The sequence below is a fragment of the Xiphophorus couchianus genome, chromosome 4, assembly GCF_001444195.1.
Source record: "Xiphophorus couchianus chromosome 4, X_couchianus-1.0, whole genome shotgun sequence".
Classification (NCBI taxonomy): Eukaryota; Metazoa; Chordata; class Actinopteri; order Cyprinodontiformes; family Poeciliidae; genus Xiphophorus; species Xiphophorus couchianus.
In genome coordinates, this window is record NC_040231.1 from 24,769,187 (window position 1) to 24,790,190 (window position 21,004).

At 41.3% G+C, this 21,004-nt stretch overlaps 1 protein-coding gene across 1 annotated transcript in view; it reads right to left on the reverse strand.

Annotated features, from left to right (window-relative positions):
* Positions 1–21,004, reverse strand: part of fbn1 (fibrillin 1) — a 69,903-nt gene that overhangs the window by 19,095 nt on the left and 29,804 nt on the right. Inside the window, exons 18-45 of the mRNA XM_028013986.1 lie at positions 20,589–20,642; positions 20,304–20,429; positions 20,092–20,217; positions 19,879–19,998; positions 19,614–19,751; positions 18,404–18,454; positions 18,145–18,270; positions 17,832–18,059; positions 17,623–17,748; positions 15,826–15,954; positions 14,789–14,914; positions 13,485–13,610; positions 13,257–13,379; positions 12,508–12,633; positions 11,920–12,045; positions 8,707–8,829; positions 7,321–7,443; positions 7,100–7,225; positions 5,766–5,888; positions 5,563–5,685; positions 5,204–5,371; positions 4,324–4,392; positions 4,105–4,230; positions 2,535–2,657; positions 2,279–2,437; positions 2,127–2,198; positions 1,922–2,047; positions 1,674–1,796 (exon numbers count right to left, since the gene is read on the reverse strand). Coding sequence (XP_027869787.1) covers positions 1,674–1,796; positions 1,922–2,047; positions 2,127–2,198; positions 2,279–2,437; positions 2,535–2,657; positions 4,105–4,230; positions 4,324–4,392; positions 5,204–5,371; positions 5,563–5,685; positions 5,766–5,888; positions 7,100–7,225; positions 7,321–7,443; positions 8,707–8,829; positions 11,920–12,045; positions 12,508–12,633; positions 13,257–13,379; positions 13,485–13,610; positions 14,789–14,914; positions 15,826–15,954; positions 17,623–17,748; positions 17,832–18,059; positions 18,145–18,270; positions 18,404–18,454; positions 19,614–19,751; positions 19,879–19,998; positions 20,092–20,217; positions 20,304–20,429; positions 20,589–20,642 — 3,435 coding nt within the window. The remainder of the gene's footprint in view (positions 1–1,673; positions 1,797–1,921; positions 2,048–2,126; positions 2,199–2,278; positions 2,438–2,534; positions 2,658–4,104; positions 4,231–4,323; positions 4,393–5,203; positions 5,372–5,562; positions 5,686–5,765; positions 5,889–7,099; positions 7,226–7,320; positions 7,444–8,706; positions 8,830–11,919; positions 12,046–12,507; positions 12,634–13,256; positions 13,380–13,484; positions 13,611–14,788; positions 14,915–15,825; positions 15,955–17,622; positions 17,749–17,831; positions 18,060–18,144; positions 18,271–18,403; positions 18,455–19,613; positions 19,752–19,878; positions 19,999–20,091; positions 20,218–20,303; positions 20,430–20,588; positions 20,643–21,004) is intronic.

Sequence of the window (21,004 nt, forward strand, 5' to 3'; positions counted from 1 at the left end):
TATGATTATGCAAATTTGCTAAAATTCACAAAATAATTTTTACACAAAGCCATTTTTATAATTGATGCTGATAAATGTGACAAAAAGGAAACGGAAGAGGAAGTCAAAGTTGATTAAAGTCAATTAAAAGAGCAGCTTTTAATATCAGTTTTTTTGTTGTTGCTCTATGCAAATTCAATTATTGGCAAGATTGCAACATAAATACACTCCAAATCTGTTGGAAGGCATTCCGACCCTGAAAGCTTTTTATCACGAGTCTGTTTTGTTCTTGGGAACTGCATGAAAAGCAGGAAGCAAAACAGGATGTTGATTTAACATTTCCTTATCGCTCTGACAGAAACATGTTTCAGATATGCTGAAGCACATGTTCAACAGCTCAACACATGCTTCGCATTCTCTCCTCGTTAGTATCAAGAACACCATGAAAAACTCCTGCTCGGCCCCAAATGTCGCCGAGCTTCCTCTGCTGCTTCAACTCCGGCTTATCACGTGAAGGAAAATAAAGTTGAACTTTCTCATAAGTGAGGAAGACTAGACAATTTTTTTAGAAATAAATTTGTCCCTATCTCACTGAGGAAATATATTTTTTGGCTCTTTCGGCTGAAGGAGGATATAAAGGTAAGGAGTAGAGATAGGCATGTTCTGCTGTTTCTGGGGTTAAATATCACTGTCACAATGCTCTGATTTGACGTCGGATAAAAATAATGTTTCAATCGTGAGCGGGACAAACGTGTTCAAAAGGTTAAAGCCTCAGCTGTATCTAGAGCATGCATTCCTCGTCTCCGACCTTTGTTTTATTCCTGGGCCGAGCTTCAAACTGCAGTCTCTCGTTCTTGCTTTTTGTTTGTGAAGCGGTTCTTCATATGCTCGAGCGAATCACAGCCGAGTGTGAAGCGGATGAGTCAGTTCTTTCAAGTCTGAGGGCACAGTCAGAAAATGGGCCACTCCCAGTGGGTCAGCAGGCTGTCTCCACTTCAAGTGGACGAGATTAGATACCCTGGTGTCTCGCTCTCAACCTCCCTCCAATCAGAGCTTACCTTTCCTCACAAATGTCTTACTTTGCCAATCCCAGTACTTTGCTTCACCATTTAGCTTCTTCTCACTCCATTTAATGCCTAAATACTATTGTACAGCAGCTTATTTCCTAGAATATTTGCACATTTTAGCCTTTAATTCCATGTATAATTTAATTTGTATGTTATTTTCTGAAGATTTCCCAATGCAACCAGTTTCCTGACTGTGGTTCTGACCCGTGTATGGACCAGTTGACTCAGTTGATCAGATGACATAACTCAAAGCAGCCCCCTGCTGAGAGTGAATGCTTAAGGGAGTCATGTAACCACATGACCTTGACTTAAAGTAGAGTGAAAACATCCTTTTACTCTTGTTTTTAAAGTGGGTCCATAGTGACACAGGTTTGAAATGTCCCATGGCAAATGGCTGCTGCAAAAGTCTGATATTTCCCCACCAAAACGGCAAAAGTACAAACATTTGAAGCAGATCATCTAAATTTCATATTGTAATTCAAGATACTCTGACACAGTAGTCATCAAAAAACTTCATAAGTATCAAGCCTTTTTCTCTTAGAGTCTGAAATTCTAGTATCACAGCAACCCAGTTGGCGGTTTTAGTGTTGCGTCCACTCTAAAGGCACCTGAAGTGTCCATCCTTACCCAGACACTGTCCGGTGGAGGTGAAGCGGTATCCGGCTTTACATTCGCAGCGGTAACTTCCAGGCATGTTCAAGCAATCTGCGTTCTGCTGGCACACGGGTCCGTTCTGGCACTCATCAATATCTGGCATCCGTAAAGACAGCATGTTCACACAGATTAGACTTCAGTCGACCTGAATTAGTCAGTCTCCTTTGTCTAGACAGAATTTCTAAGAATGTCTCTGATCAGCGTGTGAGTGTGGACATCACCTTCACAAATCAGCAACTTGTCGTTGTAGACAAAGCCAACAGGACACTCGCATCTGAAGCTGCCTATCATGTTGATACATACTCCGTTCTCACACACACCTGGGATTTCCCTGCACTCGTCGATATCTATGGAATGACAACAACGCAGAGGATAATTTTAAAAACTTGTTTTCCATAAACAAACAGTAGGATTGTAAAATCTTACCAATAACCCGTCCGGTAGTGATGTCGATGTAATATCCTGGCCTCTCACTGCCGCAGAGGATGGCAAACTCATCTAAGTGTACATAAATCATGAATTAACTAGGGAGAGATGATGTTTATACCAAAAGAACAGACGCAGGCATCGGAGCTCACCGGTGCTGGGCACAGGGCACTGTTCACACGGTCTATTCCAAGCACGGCCGATGTTGTAGGAGCAGCAGCACATCTTTTTTGTCATGTTGAAGGTCAGCTCTCCATCGCAGGTCCTGTTGTCTGAGTAAAAGTTCCTGTAGCAATAGCTCTTCCTCATGTCTTTGTGCGTATACGGAGAAATAAAAACAGCCAAATGTGAGTTTGGCACCAAAGGTCCGAGACATTTTTCCTGTTCCTGTGAAGCATTCAGACTCACCCATGCAATTGTGGCCACCGTTGACCTGCATGTAGTCAGTGGGGCAGATGCAGGTGTAGTTGCCGATGGTGTTGTAGCACTGGCCGGGGCCGCAGATTCCCGGTTGTTCGCACTCGTTGATATCTTCATCCGGAAACAGAGAGGAAATGTTATTGTATGTGTCTGGTTTGCACTTGTTGAAACACATAAATAACAACCAGTAAATATTTCTATTATTTACTTGTTGATAAAACTCTGCAGCAGAAACTCTGATGTAGGTTGCAAAAATGTTTAGGAGATTATTTGGATTTAAGTTTTAAGGAACATGCTATTTGATATGCTTAGAGACAGATTTTAGGTTTGATACATTAAAAGAACAGAAAAGTGCTTCACCGGTGCAAAATGGGTATTTTTGTAAAATAAATTTAGCAGCAAGGGACAAACAGAACTATATATTTTGCAGCAAACTTTCTAAGTTTTCCATTAAACAGAATTTAAATTTGTTCTCTACCTCTTCTGGATGCAGATGTGCATAATTTGGATGGGAACAAGATTTAAATACACAATTCCAAAACAATAGGTTTGAACTGAATTTTTTTGAGCGCATTCACTGAATGGTTACAAAATACTAGCATTTTTTGTGCTTAGGTTTATACATTTTGTTATGTGTGAAAATATTTAGAAGCAACCAAAAAAAAAATCTTAAAATCCTTCAAAACTAGGAAGAAAACGTCTGAAATGACGTCCAGATGCCGTTAAGGTCTTCATATTAACTAATTAAACTGGTGGCTTTTTGCAGTAAGAATTTATAATCTATTTACATTTAAAATTTAATCCAGACATACACACAAAATACCAGTTTTGCAAATGTGATGTCATTTCCTTTAAGGTAAAAGTGGAAAAACTACCTGACAGCAATGCTAATAATTCAAACTGAAATTACTGGATGCTAATCATAGTCACTAACAATGTTTAGCACAAGTTATTTCCGCATCAACATTAATGCAGTCACTTTACTTGCAGAAAAACAAAAGAAGAGATTTTTTCTTTTTCTTAAGAATGAACGGATGTGGTGTCCTCATTCGCTCTTAATGGTCCAGCAAACAAACATGTGCACATAAAAATGTCACCAGCCGTGCGATTGTCCTACCCACAGGTTCCTCCTTTCCCCTCTGGTCCCATTACTGTTTTCTAAACACCCTTTTTATTTAGATTTTCCCCTCGATCTTCCATTCCTCCCATTTTCCATCATCTTTGGCCTGTCTTTCAGAAACCGAGTCCACCTCCCTGAAGAGAGGGCTGACCACATCAGATTCTCACCCCTCCTCTGAAAGCTATGAACTCAGCTGCTTCATCCTCTTGGCCAAGCATTGCTGGGATAGCAGACAGGAACCAGAACAGAGAAGTTCTGGGATAGACTCGGAGGAATGGTCCAATATTTTTATTTTCTTGTTTACTCTCCATAATGACCTCAATTTTCTCACGAAAGCATCCTAGGGCAATTGATTGAGAGGGATAGGTTCCCTGTGTGTGTGCGTACGGGGTGTGTGTGTGTGTGTGTTCCCTATGAGTGTGTGTGCATGTGTAATACCTTCGCAGACTCTGGTTTCAAGGTTCAGGGCAAAGCCTCTTGGACATTCGCACTGGAAACTACCAAATGTGTTGATGCACCGTCCTCCCTGGCACAGGCCAGGAAGTTCTAGACATTCATTGATGTCTGCAGAGGAGGGAAAAAAACAACAACAAAATATCAGTGGCACCGTGTTTGGCTGTGGGCTTGTAGTTAAATGACAGCATGTGTTTGTCTGACCTTCCAAGATGACTGTGACAGGGTTTGGTCTGAAGCCTTCTCCTCCAGGACACAGTGTCTTGTACTCAGCTGTAACATGTAATACCAAATCACAATAAACATCAGCCACACAACAACCAAACACCAGTAAAGTTTGTCGCTTTCCAGGATCTGCAGGGAACAGTTGCCTGAAACTAGGTCACATAAAAGATGCTCGTTTTTTTTTTTTCTTCTAATCAGACGTCTGAGATCTGCCAGTGAATATCAGAGTCTGGTGGACTGGACACTTCTCAGAGATAACTGTCTGTTCTTGTCCCAGCAGCCGGCGTATCCTCAAGCTGAAAGGGATGAGTCATTGCCTGCATTGTTTTGAACCATCTGGTGGTAATTTCTATGTTAGCAGGACAAAGCTGTCTCATCTTTACCAGCAGCAACAATTACAGCGAACCTTCATTGCACGGCATGAAAATAGCTAACTTGCACTGAGGAGAAATTTACATTTGTGTTAAACTCTGGAGTTACTACTGGAAATGATAAATAAAAAGGGGAGGAAATGACTGCACTGTTGGCTGAATGGATATAAAATAGCATTTTGAATTACTAGTTTCCCTAGTAACCATAATCCTAAACCTTTGGGAGTAACACAAAACTTTTAAAAAAGAACTAATTTGATTAAAAAAAAAAAAACCTGAAGCCATAATATATCTTTATCTTTTTAAAATGTTTCTATCTTTTCAATATCTTATAGAAAAATTATGATAGAACTTTGACATAACTCTTAAGAAATTAAATATGATATAACTCTTAAGATTCAATAGTGGGAGTGTTTTTTTTTTGTGTGTTATTCCTCTTCCAGATCTATCTTTTCTCTTTAAGTCTATGTAGCAAAGTGTGAACTCACTTGAATTTCCAAGTGGGCATAATTCACATGGGCTCCCCCAGCCGTGGCCTTCGGAGCAGCAGCACGACGCCTTAGAAACCCCAACGCCAATCTCATTGGAGCAGTCCAAACTCTCGGATGAATCTCCACGGAAACGCACATCCCGGTAACAGCTTCCGGTACGAGTGTCTGTCCACACACACACGCACACACACACACACGCACACACACACACACACACACACACACACACACACACCCACACACACACACACACACATATATACAGTATATATGTATGGGGATTTTTCCGGATTTTTCTCCTTGCTAGTCTAACAATAAACATCCCCGGCTGGTTGAGATGATGTGTTGAGTCTCACCTACGCAGCCCGCCCGAGTGGGGTTCAGCTGAAAGTCGGGTGGGCAGTTACAGATGTAGCTTCCAGGGATATTGACACAGATTCCACTGAGACAAATAGCTGGATCTGCACATTCATTGATGTCTGAGAGAAAAACAAAGAGAAGCTGATGAAATTCCCCATTTCCTCAGCTCAGTTATGGTTCCCTGCTCAATGTGTCTTGCCTGTGCAGTTGCCTCCACCCCTGTCCAGCTCATATCCAAGGCTGCACTGACATCTGAACAGTCCTGGGATATTTTGGCAGCGTCCATTGACACAGATGTCATCAAAGCTGCATTCATCTATATCTGTGGGAAAGACAGAAAGAGAGAGATGGACTCAGCAGTTTACTCAAGGTTATTGCATACCCTTTAAAAGCTTCAGATTGTGTCACTTATTTCATATCTTTTATGCTGGTGTACTGAAAAAATGAGTGAAATTGATGTAAAGTGAGAATTTAATTTTATTAGACATACAAGTACTGACATGTTGGTTTGATGTGTGTGTTGCATTTGATGCACTCCTGTTCTGAAAAGTGTGTGTGTATTGAAATCAACAGTGGGATTCACAGTGTTCCCCTGCATCATGACCAGGTAGTTCACTTTTCATTGAAATCTCTGTCTTTTTTTTTTACATTATTTACATTATATGCTAAATATTAGCCAATGTAATTCAAAAATAGGTCATCCTGTCAGACTTGCTCTTATTTTAAAGCCTTAAACATATTGAGGTATAAGTGAAATCTCTGATTGGTCGTTATTGGACATTACTGTGAAATTTGGGTCACAAACTAGTCTAATTTGTCGCACTAAAACACTACATCTGTGTAAAACTTTCTATGTAAATGGTGTGTGAGAGCTATGGGGCTAGTAAAGCAATGTGAAGATTTTCAAAAATCTGAAAAAATACCATCAATATTAAAACATTAGAAGAAAAAGAACACAGAAAATATACTTTTGACTTTTATAAGACTTTTGCATTGTTTTAGACAGCAGATCGAGTTTGAAATTCAGCAAAAAAATTATATATATATATATATATAATTATAATTAATGGTAAACAGACATTGAAGTTTGATATCAGTTACTCCTTTGGCACTTTACATGATAAACAAATTACTAAAAGTGAGAAAACATCTTTCACAGTTCATTGATAAGTTATGACACTTAACTTTTCAATGACCAAAGCGATCATTTCTCAGTACTGACTGGAACGCTGGAACACCAAATCATCAGCCATATTTCAAAACATAATGACACAAGTTTCACTTGTGTCATTCCCAAGTAAACAACTAAAGCCACTTTAATGCTAAGCACATTGCAAACTTCTTGTATCCAAAACTGTGTTTTATGAGTCACATTTGAAAGCCCCGTTCTCGTTGGACTGTCTGTTTCTCTAAACGGGAAAACAAGCAGCCATTCACAGGAGTGAACACAGGACGTTTTTAACACTTACAACAAATATGGCCAGAAATTCAGAGGTTCTGGAACCAGAACGTCGATATTTAGCGGCGCCTTACCCCCGCAGGCCTTCCCATTCGGAGTGGTGATGAATCCCATGTCACACTCGCAGCGGAAACCTCCGGGGAGATTTAGACAGTGGCCGTTTTCACACAGGTTGCCGTTGTCCGCACACTCGTCGCTGTCTGCAGAGGTGAGCAGACGGACTTTATCACAATTAGGCTTTTAAAAAAATAATAAAATTGATGTAACTTGTGTTTGTTTGGTTTGCTTGTGTGACCTGAGCAGTGGAATCCATCTCCTGAGAAGCCTTCCTTGCACGCACAGCGGTACGAGCCCATGGTGTTGAGGCAGTCGGCGTTGTTGCTGCACATGTGTGTCCCATTTGAACACTCATCCAAATCTAATGCAAAACACAGAACAACCATGAAAAAAACCTCATATTTTCAGCATTTCCTTTAAAATTGTCCATGTCTTTGATCCTTTTTACTCTATACTAATTATATTGGTATATCACAAAAAAACACAAAAGTGTTTAGAGTCTCCTTGTTGAAGTAAAAATACCAAATGAGTTTAATCAGCAAATGCTCCATCCTGCATGCGCACATAGCATGGAGCATTTGTGTATGCACATTAATCTTATTTGGTTCATTTATTTTAGGTTTTTTAAAATTGGTTTTCATTTGCATTTGAATAACTGTGGAGAACTGGGCCATAAATAAAAGCTTCAAGCTTTACTGACCTTTATCTAGGAAGAAAACAAATGCTAGAAGGATCACAGTGCAGATTATTTTTAATCTTCTGTTTCTTTTCCCACATACTGTAGTTAATAAATAGCTACTTCCATTTAAAAACTCAAATTCAAATTTTAGATTTCGTACAGACATATTTCAAGTGATTATTTCTGTTAATCTTGAGGATTATGACTTACAGCTAACAGAAACCCAATCATCAGTTTCTTATTAGACAGGACCAACTTGGATTTTTTTGTCTTTCTGCTTTTGCTCCAGGGACGTTGATTTCCAAAAGAATGCATTGTGTACTTCCATGTGAAAAGATGACACTGGGCCACTGAAACGCAGTCCATTTTTCTGATGTTGTCTCTGATTGAAGAGTGGCATAGTTCGAGGGATGCAGTAACTGTAGTGAATGCCTTGGTAGGTCTGTATGTGGTATCTACCGAGGCTGGTGTCTGTGGCTTGTGAATCTCCTACAAACTAGTAAAGAGGCTTTGCATCACAATCAAGACTGTTATTACACATGTTTTTCAACTGCATGTTTTCCTTCCAATTAACTTTCCACTAATGTGCTTGTGTGCAGCACAACCAGCTTCTTCAGCAGTGAAGTTTTCTGTCCCCGTGGAGGGTATCACTGACGTGAAGTCATCAGTCTTCTGCCATAATATGTCCACATCACTGCTGTGTTGAAAGTCTTTTCATTCAGTTTAATGTAATGATCAAATTTTCTGATAAAACAGAATTTTAGTTTTCATTACCTGTAGCCCATAATCATCAAAATTAGCACAAATAAAACTACATAATTTGCGTTTTACTGTTGAGTTTGTCAGATTTTTTTGTGGTACTTTGATTTGTCAAGATACAATTGCAAATATAAGACATTTTTAAAAAGGACCATATCCACACCTCTGCCTATTTCATTCAATTACCTGTGCATTTGAGGCCATTGCCAATCCAACCTGGCGCACAGTTGCATTTGAAGCTGCCCGCTGTATTGGTGCAGGACGCATGCCGGTTGCAGTTGTGGGCTCCAATCTCGCATTCGTTGATATCTGATGAGAAATAAAAAAAATTCCAAGTAAAGAAAAAAAAAAGTAAAAAAAAAGAAAAAACCAGGCTCTGATGGTCTGCTGATTTGAGTCTGCTTTGCTTTTTTGCTGGAGTTTTTGGCACGGTGACCAAAGTTGATGCTTGGCTTGCACTGCATAAAGAGACAGGCGACAGATCTAAATGTTCCCGGCTCGCTAGTTTGGTCTGATGAGAGCTGCATTTCAGGCCACAAAGACATTGTGGCGTTCTCTTGATCTCCGATACTAACAGCCATCCTATGAGGATTTAATGAGCTGGAAATTGATTGTTGAAGCGTGACAAGAGAGAAATAAAGAGATACATGTGGAAGAACAGCGCCCTGAGGCAACAATCTGTCTGCTTCCTCTCAACTGGTATTACTGAGGGTATAAGGATTTTTCGCTTTACTTATAAACTCTGCGCTGCTTAAATTACTTTTTATAACGTTGATGTTCTGTTTTTCTCAACATTCCAGATGTTCTACATAGAAACAAAATTTTTCCGAGGCACAATTTCTTTGAAAGTGTGATGTAAAGACGTTCATGTCAATGCGAAACCTTCACTTGACGTGTGGGAGCCCTGGATTCTAATAAACAAGTGACAGTACATAACAGGAACAATTACTTTTGACTACTATTAAATTGCGCCCTTCCTATAAAGCTCTGCACATCCTGTAGAGTAGAGCTAATAAAGACCTCACTGCAGCAGCTGGTGGTGATATAATGAATGGAGTGCGTAACTCTTGCCTCTCAGGGAACTCTCGGAGGAATACCTAAATACCACAGTGGAAAAAAAGATCCTATTTACGGCCACAACACACAATAACGACTTCTAATCTGAGCCCCAAACGACCTCCTGACACTTGAACCGACAATACCTGGCCTTGAGAATAAGGAAGCAGCACGACTGTGTGTCCCCCGCATATCAAAAGCGAGCCATGCTGTGAACTCAGTCAAGATGTTGGCGATTTAACAGCCAGAGAGACGCGTTCCCCTCTCCGCGTGTCGGTCTCTGAGAGGGTAGTAATTCAGAAACACTGTCAATTAAAGATTATGCCACTTCTGGTTTACATTCTTCCTGAGGACAGGGTACGGTATATTTACACTGCATTTGATCATGGAGTTAATATGAGGGCTGGCAGCAAGCAAATCTCCCTGGATTACAGATGGAATTAATGATCGTTTCCCCACCGAGGCTTTGATGACAGAGAGAGCACAGCAGACGCACAGACACGCGAGAGGAAAAAGCAAAGTGCAACTCAGAAATTGCTGCATGTGAAGAGTGCGTCAACAGTTGTAGTTAAATCTGGAGCCTGCCTTTCTGTGTATCAAATGCAGTTGATACAGATGTTTGCTAAGTTTGAAACTCATGCCTTTTAAGTAAGCTCGCCCACACCTTGTCCAAACTTTAGAAGAAACATAACCACAACACAGCAGTGCTGAAGTTTGATGTCTCTGCTATGGAGCAAAACAGGGGAAAGCTTTAACCACCAGCTGGGCCAAATCTGGGTCTTCAATAATCTTTACACAAATCAACGTGCCGGTAGGAGGCATGTTCCACAAAGAGTAGCAGACTTTGTCAAATTGTCCGTCAGACATCTTGCCTCGCTGAGAGGAATTGGAGTCGTAATTCTCCAGACTGGGGATGAAATTCCAAACGGGTGATTCAGACCCAAATGCTCTGCTGAGACACCAGCTTTCTCAGCACCAGGAGAATTCTATATGGATGTTTTAATGGGATTAGAAATGAGCCAGAGTGTTTGTGTGTCTGTGTTTGGTAGCACTCGTCATTGAGAGTAAGTGGGGCAGGCCGCGTCCAAATTCTGACAAACGCGTTTATTTGTGTCTTAAGTGAGACCTGCTGCTGCTGCTCATTGGCTCATTTTAAAGACAAAGCCAGAAAAAAATCACTGACCAAACTTACAACTAGCTTTTAATCACAAACTAAGTGGTGTTATAAATCAGACCTAATTCTCGTTGGACACTAAGTAGCTCCAAACTAGCAAACTGTCGAAGCAGCCGGACGGACTTTGTATTTATGTGTTCTGGAGCTGTTACAGGTGATTACGTGCCGGTGAGGCGTTCCAACAATCACGTAATGTTTAACCGACCTTAATGAAAGACCAACCCAGGAATAAACAAAGGTGCAATATGATGCATGCATCTGATGCAAGATAGTGATCTCACTGCTCCTGCTGCTGTTACAGAGGGCGCCTGAGTGCGTTAACTCGCGTGTGTTTATCTGCGTGTTTCTCATCAAGTCAGACAGAAGCTTTCGGAGGGGAATTGGTGATGTTGGCAGCACTTCTGCTAACTCTCCTAGCGTCCTGCCCCGTTTTTCCTAGGTTCTTTCCTTCCCACAGGGCGACAGAAAAACACAATGCTCGTGATTAAAAGCAAGAGTATGCAAGTTTATCTGTCTCTTGTGTACAAGAGACAGATAAACAGTGAAAAAATCAAGCTGCTCTTCCTTCTTCCAGTGCTCCCAGAGTCAGAGTGAGGATCTTAGCACTGTTAATAACCTTTGTGTATGCGCTGCTCACACCCTCCCCATTGCGCTCTGCTAAGCTACAGCTTCTCCCCATCAGCAGAGCCCACTATGACTGCTCAGCCTAGTTAACATGGACAAACATTTTTCCTGGAACGGTAAGTTGTTTATCAGTCGTTAGCATCCATCCATCCATCCATCCATCTTCTTCCGCTTATCCGAGGTCGGGTTAGCACATTAACAATAAACTAGGTTGATTGACAGCGCAAAGCCCTTCCTCCCGACTCTGATTGGTTGTTTTTGATGGGCAGCGGTTCATTTCTGCAGACCGCAATAATAGCTCAGGGAGGAGTTGGAGGAGCTTGATTTTTTCACAGATTATTTTCTGTTTCATGTCATTGTGACACGGCATGGTGATATTTTTAACAATCATCAAAAATCTTTTCTTATTTGTTTTTTTTTTTTAGAAAAGTTACACAACACAACTTTAACAAGCAGCAGACCTCTGCTCACACGCAAACATCCTTTTCACCGCCCTCCGCGATTTCCCGGCGGCAGGGTGTGCAGTCCTACATGCTTACACTCACCTGTGCAACCCGTGGTTCCCTTGCGGACAGAGTATCCCAGGTCGCAGTGACAAATGAACGACCCCTTAGTGTTCTCGCAGTTTCCACTCAAACAGATGTTGGGGTTCAGCTCGCACTCATCCACATCTAGATGGAGACAGGAAGGAGAATCAGGCATGGTTACTTTGCTTAAACAGACCTGCAATAAAGAGAAGGTTAATGATGGTTAATAAAAGTTTTTGTGACTATAAAGGTTGTTTGTTTTGAAAATCCCAGCTGCGTGTTTGCGCAAATACACGCCTTTATATGAGGGGTGTCAAGCTCTTGTTTCTCGTGCAGGGAAGCCAGACGTCTAAATGTCACACATTCCTCCCTCCTTGGTGAAAATAACACAACGCTCACTAGCCCATAAATCAACAACAATAACAAAAAAAAAAGACTCCCTACTCTGAGAGGCACACACTCACAGAAATGAGTCATTAAAACTCATTCTCATGACTCATACTTTGGATACCCTTGAAGTGGATCACTACATTGTCTCAGTAAATCCCAGAGAATCTGAACCTCCTGGATTTAATAAGGTCAGAGCTGTAGCGTTCGCTCGCTCACCCAGGCAGGTCTTCATATCCTCCGACGACATGAACCCATCAAAGCACAGGCACTGGAACGTCCCTGGGGTGTTGGTGCACTGGCCCCCATCGCAGACCTCAGGGCTCTCCTCACACTCGTCGATATCTGAAGATTAAAGACACACAGAGGCAAATCAAAGCTGCAACACAAGACCTTCACGGCACACACGCCGGTGTGTTTTTAGTCGGGTCAATCCAGGAAAGAGCATAAATTAAACATGACACCGAAACATTGCTCTCAAATTACCACGGTGAAGCCTTGAATTCTGTTGGAAATTAAAGGAGTGAGAGCAAAACTATGAACAGCATATGCAACCTGCAGCCATATTCAGATATGAGCCAGCTTTGAAGCTAGAAAGAGATAATAGTGAGGGAACAACATCTTTCGTTGCCTGAAGACATTTCAAAGTAGGAAACAAAAGAAGACATTTTTGTAGGTCTATGGCTTACATTTTGAGTGCAGGTTTCCCATAACCATGTAGCGAATTGATCACTACAGCTTGCTATTACTACTCTTACTACTGACACTCTCAGAAATATAGAAGAACTTCTGTAACTTTGTAAACAAAGGATAATTTGAAGCCAGTCAGAATCAGTCAGCTTCTTATCTCGTCTCGAGATTACAAGTAAAAAATAGGAATAAATATGCATATTAAATCATATTATGGTCCATAAGTAATAAAAAGATCAACTTTCTTATACACTGCAAAACACAATACACCTACTTACCAGTGCAGGTTCTTAGATCAGGCATGAGCGCGTAGCCGCTGTTGCAGCTGCACTCGTAGCTGCCCTCCGAGTTTGTGCAGAAAGACTCGCAGCCACCGTTCTCAATGGTGCACTCATCTATATCTGAGCAGCAGAAAAAAACAAGATGAGTAAAAATGGTTTAATAAATCAACAAAGCAGAAAGAGTCGGTCATCACAAGTGAACCAGTCGCATATTTTACCACGTACCAACACAGTCCAGCCTGTCCTCGCTGGATTTGTAGCCTGTGTTGCATGTGCACTGGTAGCGGCCGATCATATTGACGCACTGACCGTTCCTGCACAACCTGTCACTCAACTCACATTCATTTATATCTGCAAAAGAAGAAAGCCTCGATGAAAACTGGGCAAATTTAAAATGAAAAAAAAAAAAAAAACACATATTAAATGGTTCGTTAAGTAGAATTAACAACGAGAACAGATAGCAATGATTAGTCATATAATAGCATATACAGTATATGTACTTGCATATGTAAAATAACATTCACAAGGCACAATTCAATCAAAAGACCAAGAAAGACATTTACATAAATCTATATATGGCACAAGGCAATAAGTAACTTTTCTAACTTCCCATGGGAGTCAGCTATGCTGCAGCACTAACTGTATGTGGAAAAAAAAACAACATAGAGGTTTGGATTAAGATGGATTTTTAAAATTTATTTCTGTCTACATATTTACAATGGCTACAGCTTTTAACATTTGGTTCTCATCTAATTTAGAATAATGTTGGTATTTCCAAGCAACATTTCCATTGTTTACACATTTAGACAACACGATGCGACTGAATAACCGTTCTGAAGTCTTTGTGCTAATGTCAGTGGCTATTTAAGTCTTGCTGGGATTTGCAGGGTACTTTTATGTCAAAGTGCCATTTCATAGTGGTATAATCCAACCTTGCTTTTAATGCACAGAGCAATGTTGTACCAAACAATTACTATAATTATTTCTGAATTTGGCTGCTGTCAGAATTGACCACATTTTATATCAGAAAACTAGACGACCAAGCTTGAAAATACTTAACATATTTATGAAAACAAAATAGTAATTAAAAAATAAATCCTGTAAAACAGTGAAAAGTAATTCAAAATATATATTTACTTTAGATGTGAATATATTTCAATTTAAAATAATTAACAAAAAATGTATTTTATCTTTCTAAAGTATATTACTAAAATCTGTCCAATAATAGACATCACGCACATTAGCAGGTGTTACAAGGCTCAGTGAGGCCACACACACACACACACACACACACACACACACACACACACACACACACACACACACACACACACACACACATATACACATGCAGACAGAAACCCAGCCAGATGATCCAACGTTCCTCTTTCCCCAATCGGTCCCAATCGGTAACTTCCTACATCCTACTTCTGATCACCATCCGTAGGACATTACACACCTTAACAAAAATCCCTAAACAGGGGAGAGAAAAGAAAAGGAAAAAAGAGGAAGTTGATGTTATTGCTCACCCAAACATGCTGAGCCATCAGGGGCGATCTCGTGTCCTTCGGGGCAGATGCACTGGAAGCTGCCCTCGTTGTTTACACATTCACCTCCACGACACAGGAGAGGGTTCCTCTCACATTCATCAATGTCTGGCAGCAGAGGAACACACAACACAGGCAAAATAACAAATATGTCAGACCTCTGGCTCTGACATATTTGTTTCACAACTTCAAATTTCCTAATAATATTAACTGGGTTGAACATGTCGGATTAGCTTTAGGGAAGCTTGTTGCATCAACAGTAAGAAAGTATTTACCATTTGCATGTTTTGTCTACCTACCTAACCCAATAAATAATTATAATACTAGATTTATTACTTCCCTTTCCAAATGCCCACATTGCCACAAAAATACAGCTTGTATCTTTCTGTTTCAGATGAAAACGCTGCAATTCGTGAGAATAACAAAAATGCAATTGAGTGCCATTGATGACCTGAAAAGAAAAGCAGCATGCAAAGTATTGTGAAGCCATGACGGGGGCCGGCTGATTTGCTCCATCTTGAGGTCCAGTACCGTGAATTGTCTTTTAATAATTAGAACTCTGGACCACCCTTATGGGAACTTGGGAGGCCTAAATTGGGGCTTTTCCAAACACAAATCAGGTGGAAGAATGATTTTAACTCCCATTTTGCGCCAACATGTATGTAATATGTGAATAAAAACAGCCAAAGTAATACTAGGTTACATCACCCAACCCAAAAGTGGGCTGCTCCACATTTGGCATAAGCACTTATAAGCACCTCATCATGAATTTATGAACCTAAAGGGAGCTCTGGTGCTGGCTCTGTGTTGCAGGTCCTCCCTGTAGCTGAAGACTATTACAAGCTGCAATAGCTCCCTGCTTTCAGATCCTACCGCTTTAACCGCATTAAAAAGATCACTCCTGCTCTCACACGAAACGACCTTTCATAAACGAGGCATTTCTGCACACTGCTCAATCAATTTACCAGCAGCAGCAGAGCTGATCTGACGTACGCTTATTAAATCGAGTCATTGCTCACCCATGCAGTTTTTCATCATCATGAAGCCACTCTCGTAGCCCTCGAAGCATTCGCACTCAAAATCTCCGGGTGTGTTAACACATCTGCCCTGACCACAAAGGTCCGGGGATATCCGGCACTCGTCGATGTCTACAGGGGACAAAAAAGAAATACATTTTAGATTCTACCAAACATACTGAAAACAAGTTATTTACTTCATTTATTTCAATCACTTGTCAAAAAATTTGAAACATAGCATTGCTCCTATAAACTCACTGTTCCTGTAAAGTTAGGAGCATGAAATTGACCAAACTCAGATTCCTCAATTTGTCGCCCAAGTGAACCCATCTCCACTGCTCTAGAGTGCTGCGGCGGCATGCTTTGCACAACTCCATCTGGTTCTGAAAATCCATTCTACTTAGCTTTTGAGCTGATGTGAAAACCAAATGAAGTTTGGAGCTTTAAGGCTGTTCACTCTGCAGGTAGTTGGGGATTTCTGCACAGTGCGGACCTCGGCGTTGCTCTGTCTTCCACACTGGGATTTTTCCATGACTAAGCGAGCGAGGAAGTTTCATGACTGGACTTATTGCACAAGAACTATTACGTACTACACTGGAATTCACCGAGTACCTCAGACAAGGTTTGTTGACGCAGTCGGCGGTCTGAGTGTTGGATTTTCACCCATAAAACTGAGTGGAACAACTGAATTCAATGATTTGGAGGGAAGACGCCATAGATTTGGTAATATAGTTTATATAAACACTTCTTAAGTGACTACTATTTGCAACTCTAATACCCTGTAGGAGTTAGTTTATACCATTACCACTGATCTACTTCTTCTAGCTTATATTTTTATATGAAACTATCAAATAGTACGGAAAAACAAGCTGCTGTAAAATTTTAAGAAAGTGTGCAAGAAGAAAAACTGGCTTCTGAATTGGAGATGAATTCCTATTTTGTTAAAAAATAGATTAACACAAAAAGCCAAGGTAGGTCGTTTGCATGCGAAGCTAATGGATCATAAAAGTTCAAATTAGCTGAAGGAAAAGAACACCATAAAGTGAAGTTAAGCAAAGATAAGGTGGCTCCTCTCTCAGATTCCTCCCCAGTCTAAAAGCTTTGACCTTTTCGATTTTAAGCCGCATTATGAAACGCTTTACACTGAGAAATCAGTCTGGGATCTCACTCACCTGAGGTAACGCATCCCAAGTATCATTTAATCACTCAGAGCCTTTAAAAGAGCTCAGAATCCATACACTGTAAGGCCATTTAAACCTGAAGTGATGTGTGTACATTTCAGTACAGCAGAAACGCAGTTAACCAGACATTGTGGGACCAGCTCCAGTATATCCTCAGCAGCCACGTTCCCATTAGACTGAATGAGCTGAGTGTAAGTAATGGCTTAACAGCGCTTTAACGTGATTAGAGCTGGCAGAAAGATGGAGTGAAAAGAACTGATGAAGAAAGGCTAAAATTGTTGAAAGCCAGCCAAACTGAATAAGCTTCAGACTCCTAACGCAAATATAGAAGCTAAAAATAGGTCTAAAGGCATTTTGAACCACTGATTTCTGAATTTTTTACAGAGTTCCTACCCATTTTTTATATCAAAATTTAGTATTACTTCTGATTTTGATATTTGGAAAGTTTTAAAAGAACAAGTGTGAAAAACATAGTGAATGTTTCCACAGATCTTAAGCTAAAAATGTGTAATTTGCCAAAGGTAGCTTGTTGGGTGGATGGGCGGACGGATGGATCGTAACAAATGTGATACCAGATGTTCCACATTTTTGTTTGACAACTTTCACAAAAGTCGCTCACCGGTACAGTTCCTCTCGTCCGAGTCCAGGGCATAGCCGTTGTCGCAGCGACAGCGGAAGCTGCCGATGGTGTTTCTGCATCTCCCGTTAGAGCACACAGTGTTTATCATCCTGCACTCATTTATGTCTGAGGTTTAAAGCGGAAGGAGAAACCGGTTAGAGTTCAACCAATGGGGCACCTTTTCTCGGTTCACACTCTACCAACAATACCTTTGAGGAAGGGTCTGCCAATAATGAAGTCCCCTCTGTGTGAGAAGCCGGGGCCCCGAGGACACAGCTGGTTGAACTCTGGTGTGCCCTGTTCTGGACATTCATCACATTCGGGCCCCCAAGCAACACCGACGGAGCAGCAGCAGGCGTCCACCCTGTGTTTCCCTGATATGGGCGTCCCACAGCGCTCGTCGTTGTGGGTGAGGTAGCAGTGCTCGGTACGCAGGTCTTTCAATCACAGAATGTTAACATGCATTAGATATCTTAATTTAAATAATACATACATCATTCAGTTACAGAGTGAAAGGTTTACCGATGCACATCCTTCCACTGATGTCAACAGTCATCCCTGGAGGACACTGGCAGAAAAAGGATCCCTGTGTGTTGACACACTTGCCATTTATGCACACACCCGGAAACACTTGACACTCGTCCACATCTGAGAGTCAACCGGGAGAGAGGGGGGAAAGAAAAAAGCAACATCGAGAGCCGAGCTGAGTGCTCCACATTACTGAACTCAAAGGTAAAAGCACAATGTTCTGCACCATGAAGTCCTCACAGCAGCCCATTACCTTCACAGTTATTTCCTCTGACTCTGGCAAAGCCTTTACCGCAGATTGGATCTGAAGAGAGGAAGGGGTACAATGCAAAGCTAGTCATTAGTGATGTCTGATTAGAATCAAAGAGGACACCACAAGTTGATGAAGTCAATGTTAGGCTAATCAAAGTAACCGTTCTGCTCACTATGAGAGCCACACAGCTTTGCTGTTTGCAGTTTTAGTTGTTTTAAACTGGGTTAATTACTGCTGTAGATATGAGCGAGGTTAGGAAATAAAAACTAATTTAATATGAAATCATTTTGATAATAAAACTATATCACCTAAGTATTATTTTTCAATCTGGAGAGACTCAGATGGAGATGAGAAGACAATTAGAAGAGTTTATTGACAAACAGAATTTAAAGTCTTTGGCGCTCGGGCCCCGGCTGGGGATAACGGTTATCGCAGCGTTAGCGATGGGCTTCAGATGAGCATCCCCGATGCTGTTAGGAACGTCATCCCCCAGGGCCCGGCACTGGTGGTGGAGGTTGAAGAAGGGTGCGGGCCTCAGGACCGGGCGAATGGAGGAGAAGGGGTGGTGGTGGGTTGAGCTCGGCTGGAGAGCGAAGGACACCATGGATGAAGGTCCTTATCAGCTGGGACTTGGTCGATGATTGGACGTGACGTGGCTTGGTCCAGTGTTGATAGGTCGACGATTGTGGGCAGGTCGCTTCAATTAACGGGTCCCGGTGGGGATAAAAGAGTCTTCCAGTTTGAATTTGCGCCTAGGCTTCATTTGTATTAATTCAGTTCAATTTAATTCAGCTTATATGTATAGAATTTGATTGTTATCACTAAGCTTTTATTCCAAGGTATTGATTTCTACCCTGGTGCTGTTTACGGTAACTTTAGATGAGAACGGTCAGCAGAAATATTCACAGATCTAAAGACAAACATGTAATAGTGACAGAAGTGGAAAACATGTTTCTAAAGAGCAAATCTATCTTTTGCTATGGAAAAAACACTTAGAAATTGATCAAACATGATTTGTTCTACACATGCCTGGGCAAATAACAGTACAAAATGTAGCTATGATTCATACTGTGTGTACTAGTTCACCTTTTCAGTGTTTCAGTAGCTTCTGATGCAGAATATACATGTGTTACATTAGTCAGTTTCCAGCTAGTGGTGTTTTTCTTAGACAAAGCCTTGGCATCATGAAAATACAGAAAACGCCGATCACCTTTTTCACATTTAGCACATGGACTGTTCCAGGCTTCTCCCAGCGTGGCGCAGCAGTGCGATTTCAGGGTAGCTCCATTGATGTTGACCTCACAGCGATCGTTGACTATCTTCAGCCAGCAGGTGCTCTTAGTCGTCTCTGTTTCAGAAAAGAAAATCTCGTAGTGAACACAAATACTTTAACATGTAGGGGGGGAAAAAAGTGCACATTTCATTTAAAGAATATTTGTGGTTACGGCGTTGAAATAAAGCCGCTCCTTGTTTACCAATGCACTCCAGTCCAGTGTTGTCCAAGGTGCTGCCCACTGAACACGAACACACGAAGGACCCCTGGCTGTTGGCGCAGTCTCCGTTGATACACGGGGAAGAGTCACACTCATCAACATCTGTGGGCACAAACAGTTATTCACTATCGTACAGAGAAAGAGAAAATATATATGCAACGATGCACTGCACCAGGGATTGAGCATTGGTCTAACCTTCGCAGGCATTGGTTTCGGTATCAAAGCGATATCCTTTCGGACACTGACAGGTGAAACTCCCGGGAGTGTTCCTGCACAGGCCGTTGTCACAGAGCAGCTTGTTCATGTAGCACTCGTCAATATCTAAAGGACAAATCAAAAACCAATACACGCCATCAGTTTTTCTACTCCGGGGTTCTGTTAGCACAAGTTTACTGAAGTTCACCTACCAACACAGTTTTTGCCCGTGTGGTCCACCTCAAAGCCGACATTGCAGTTGCATTTGAACGACCGCAGCATGTTCTCACAGATTCCATTCTGACAGATATCAGGGTCCAGGGCACATTCGTTTATATCTGAGAAGGCAAAGAACAGCCTGCTGAACATGTGAGGGAAGATGATCAGATCACAACCCACTTTCAGCTCAAGCAGAACTGCCTGTCTGACATGCAACTGTTTGCTATTTTCTTTAACCGGGACAACAGTTAAGGACAAGTCTGCATATTTCTCCTCACCTCTCCCGTCGCCTGTTGTGCCGGAACCACTGGGACACAGAGCCAGGAACTCAGCTGCAACAAAACACAAACACACATTGGATGAAGAAAGCAAATAATTTTAAATGCAGGAAAACATAGCTTTTACCAGAGTTTAAGAAAATGCAAGGACATTTCGTACCATACCATTATCCATGTACAAGCATTCTTATTTTGCTGCAATGTATATAAAGCACCTTTTATGTGGTGTTTCTCTGGTGTCCTTTAATTTAAACTCTTTAACTGGCAGGACTAATGAGAGGCAACTAAACAAATTACATTGCAACACAAGAAACACGAGATATACACAGTTTGTGTCCTGCGTTTCATGACCAGATGACATGTCTCTCAGTCAATCTCAGCAGGTGAGCTAACACTGAACAATAGACCTGATTTCT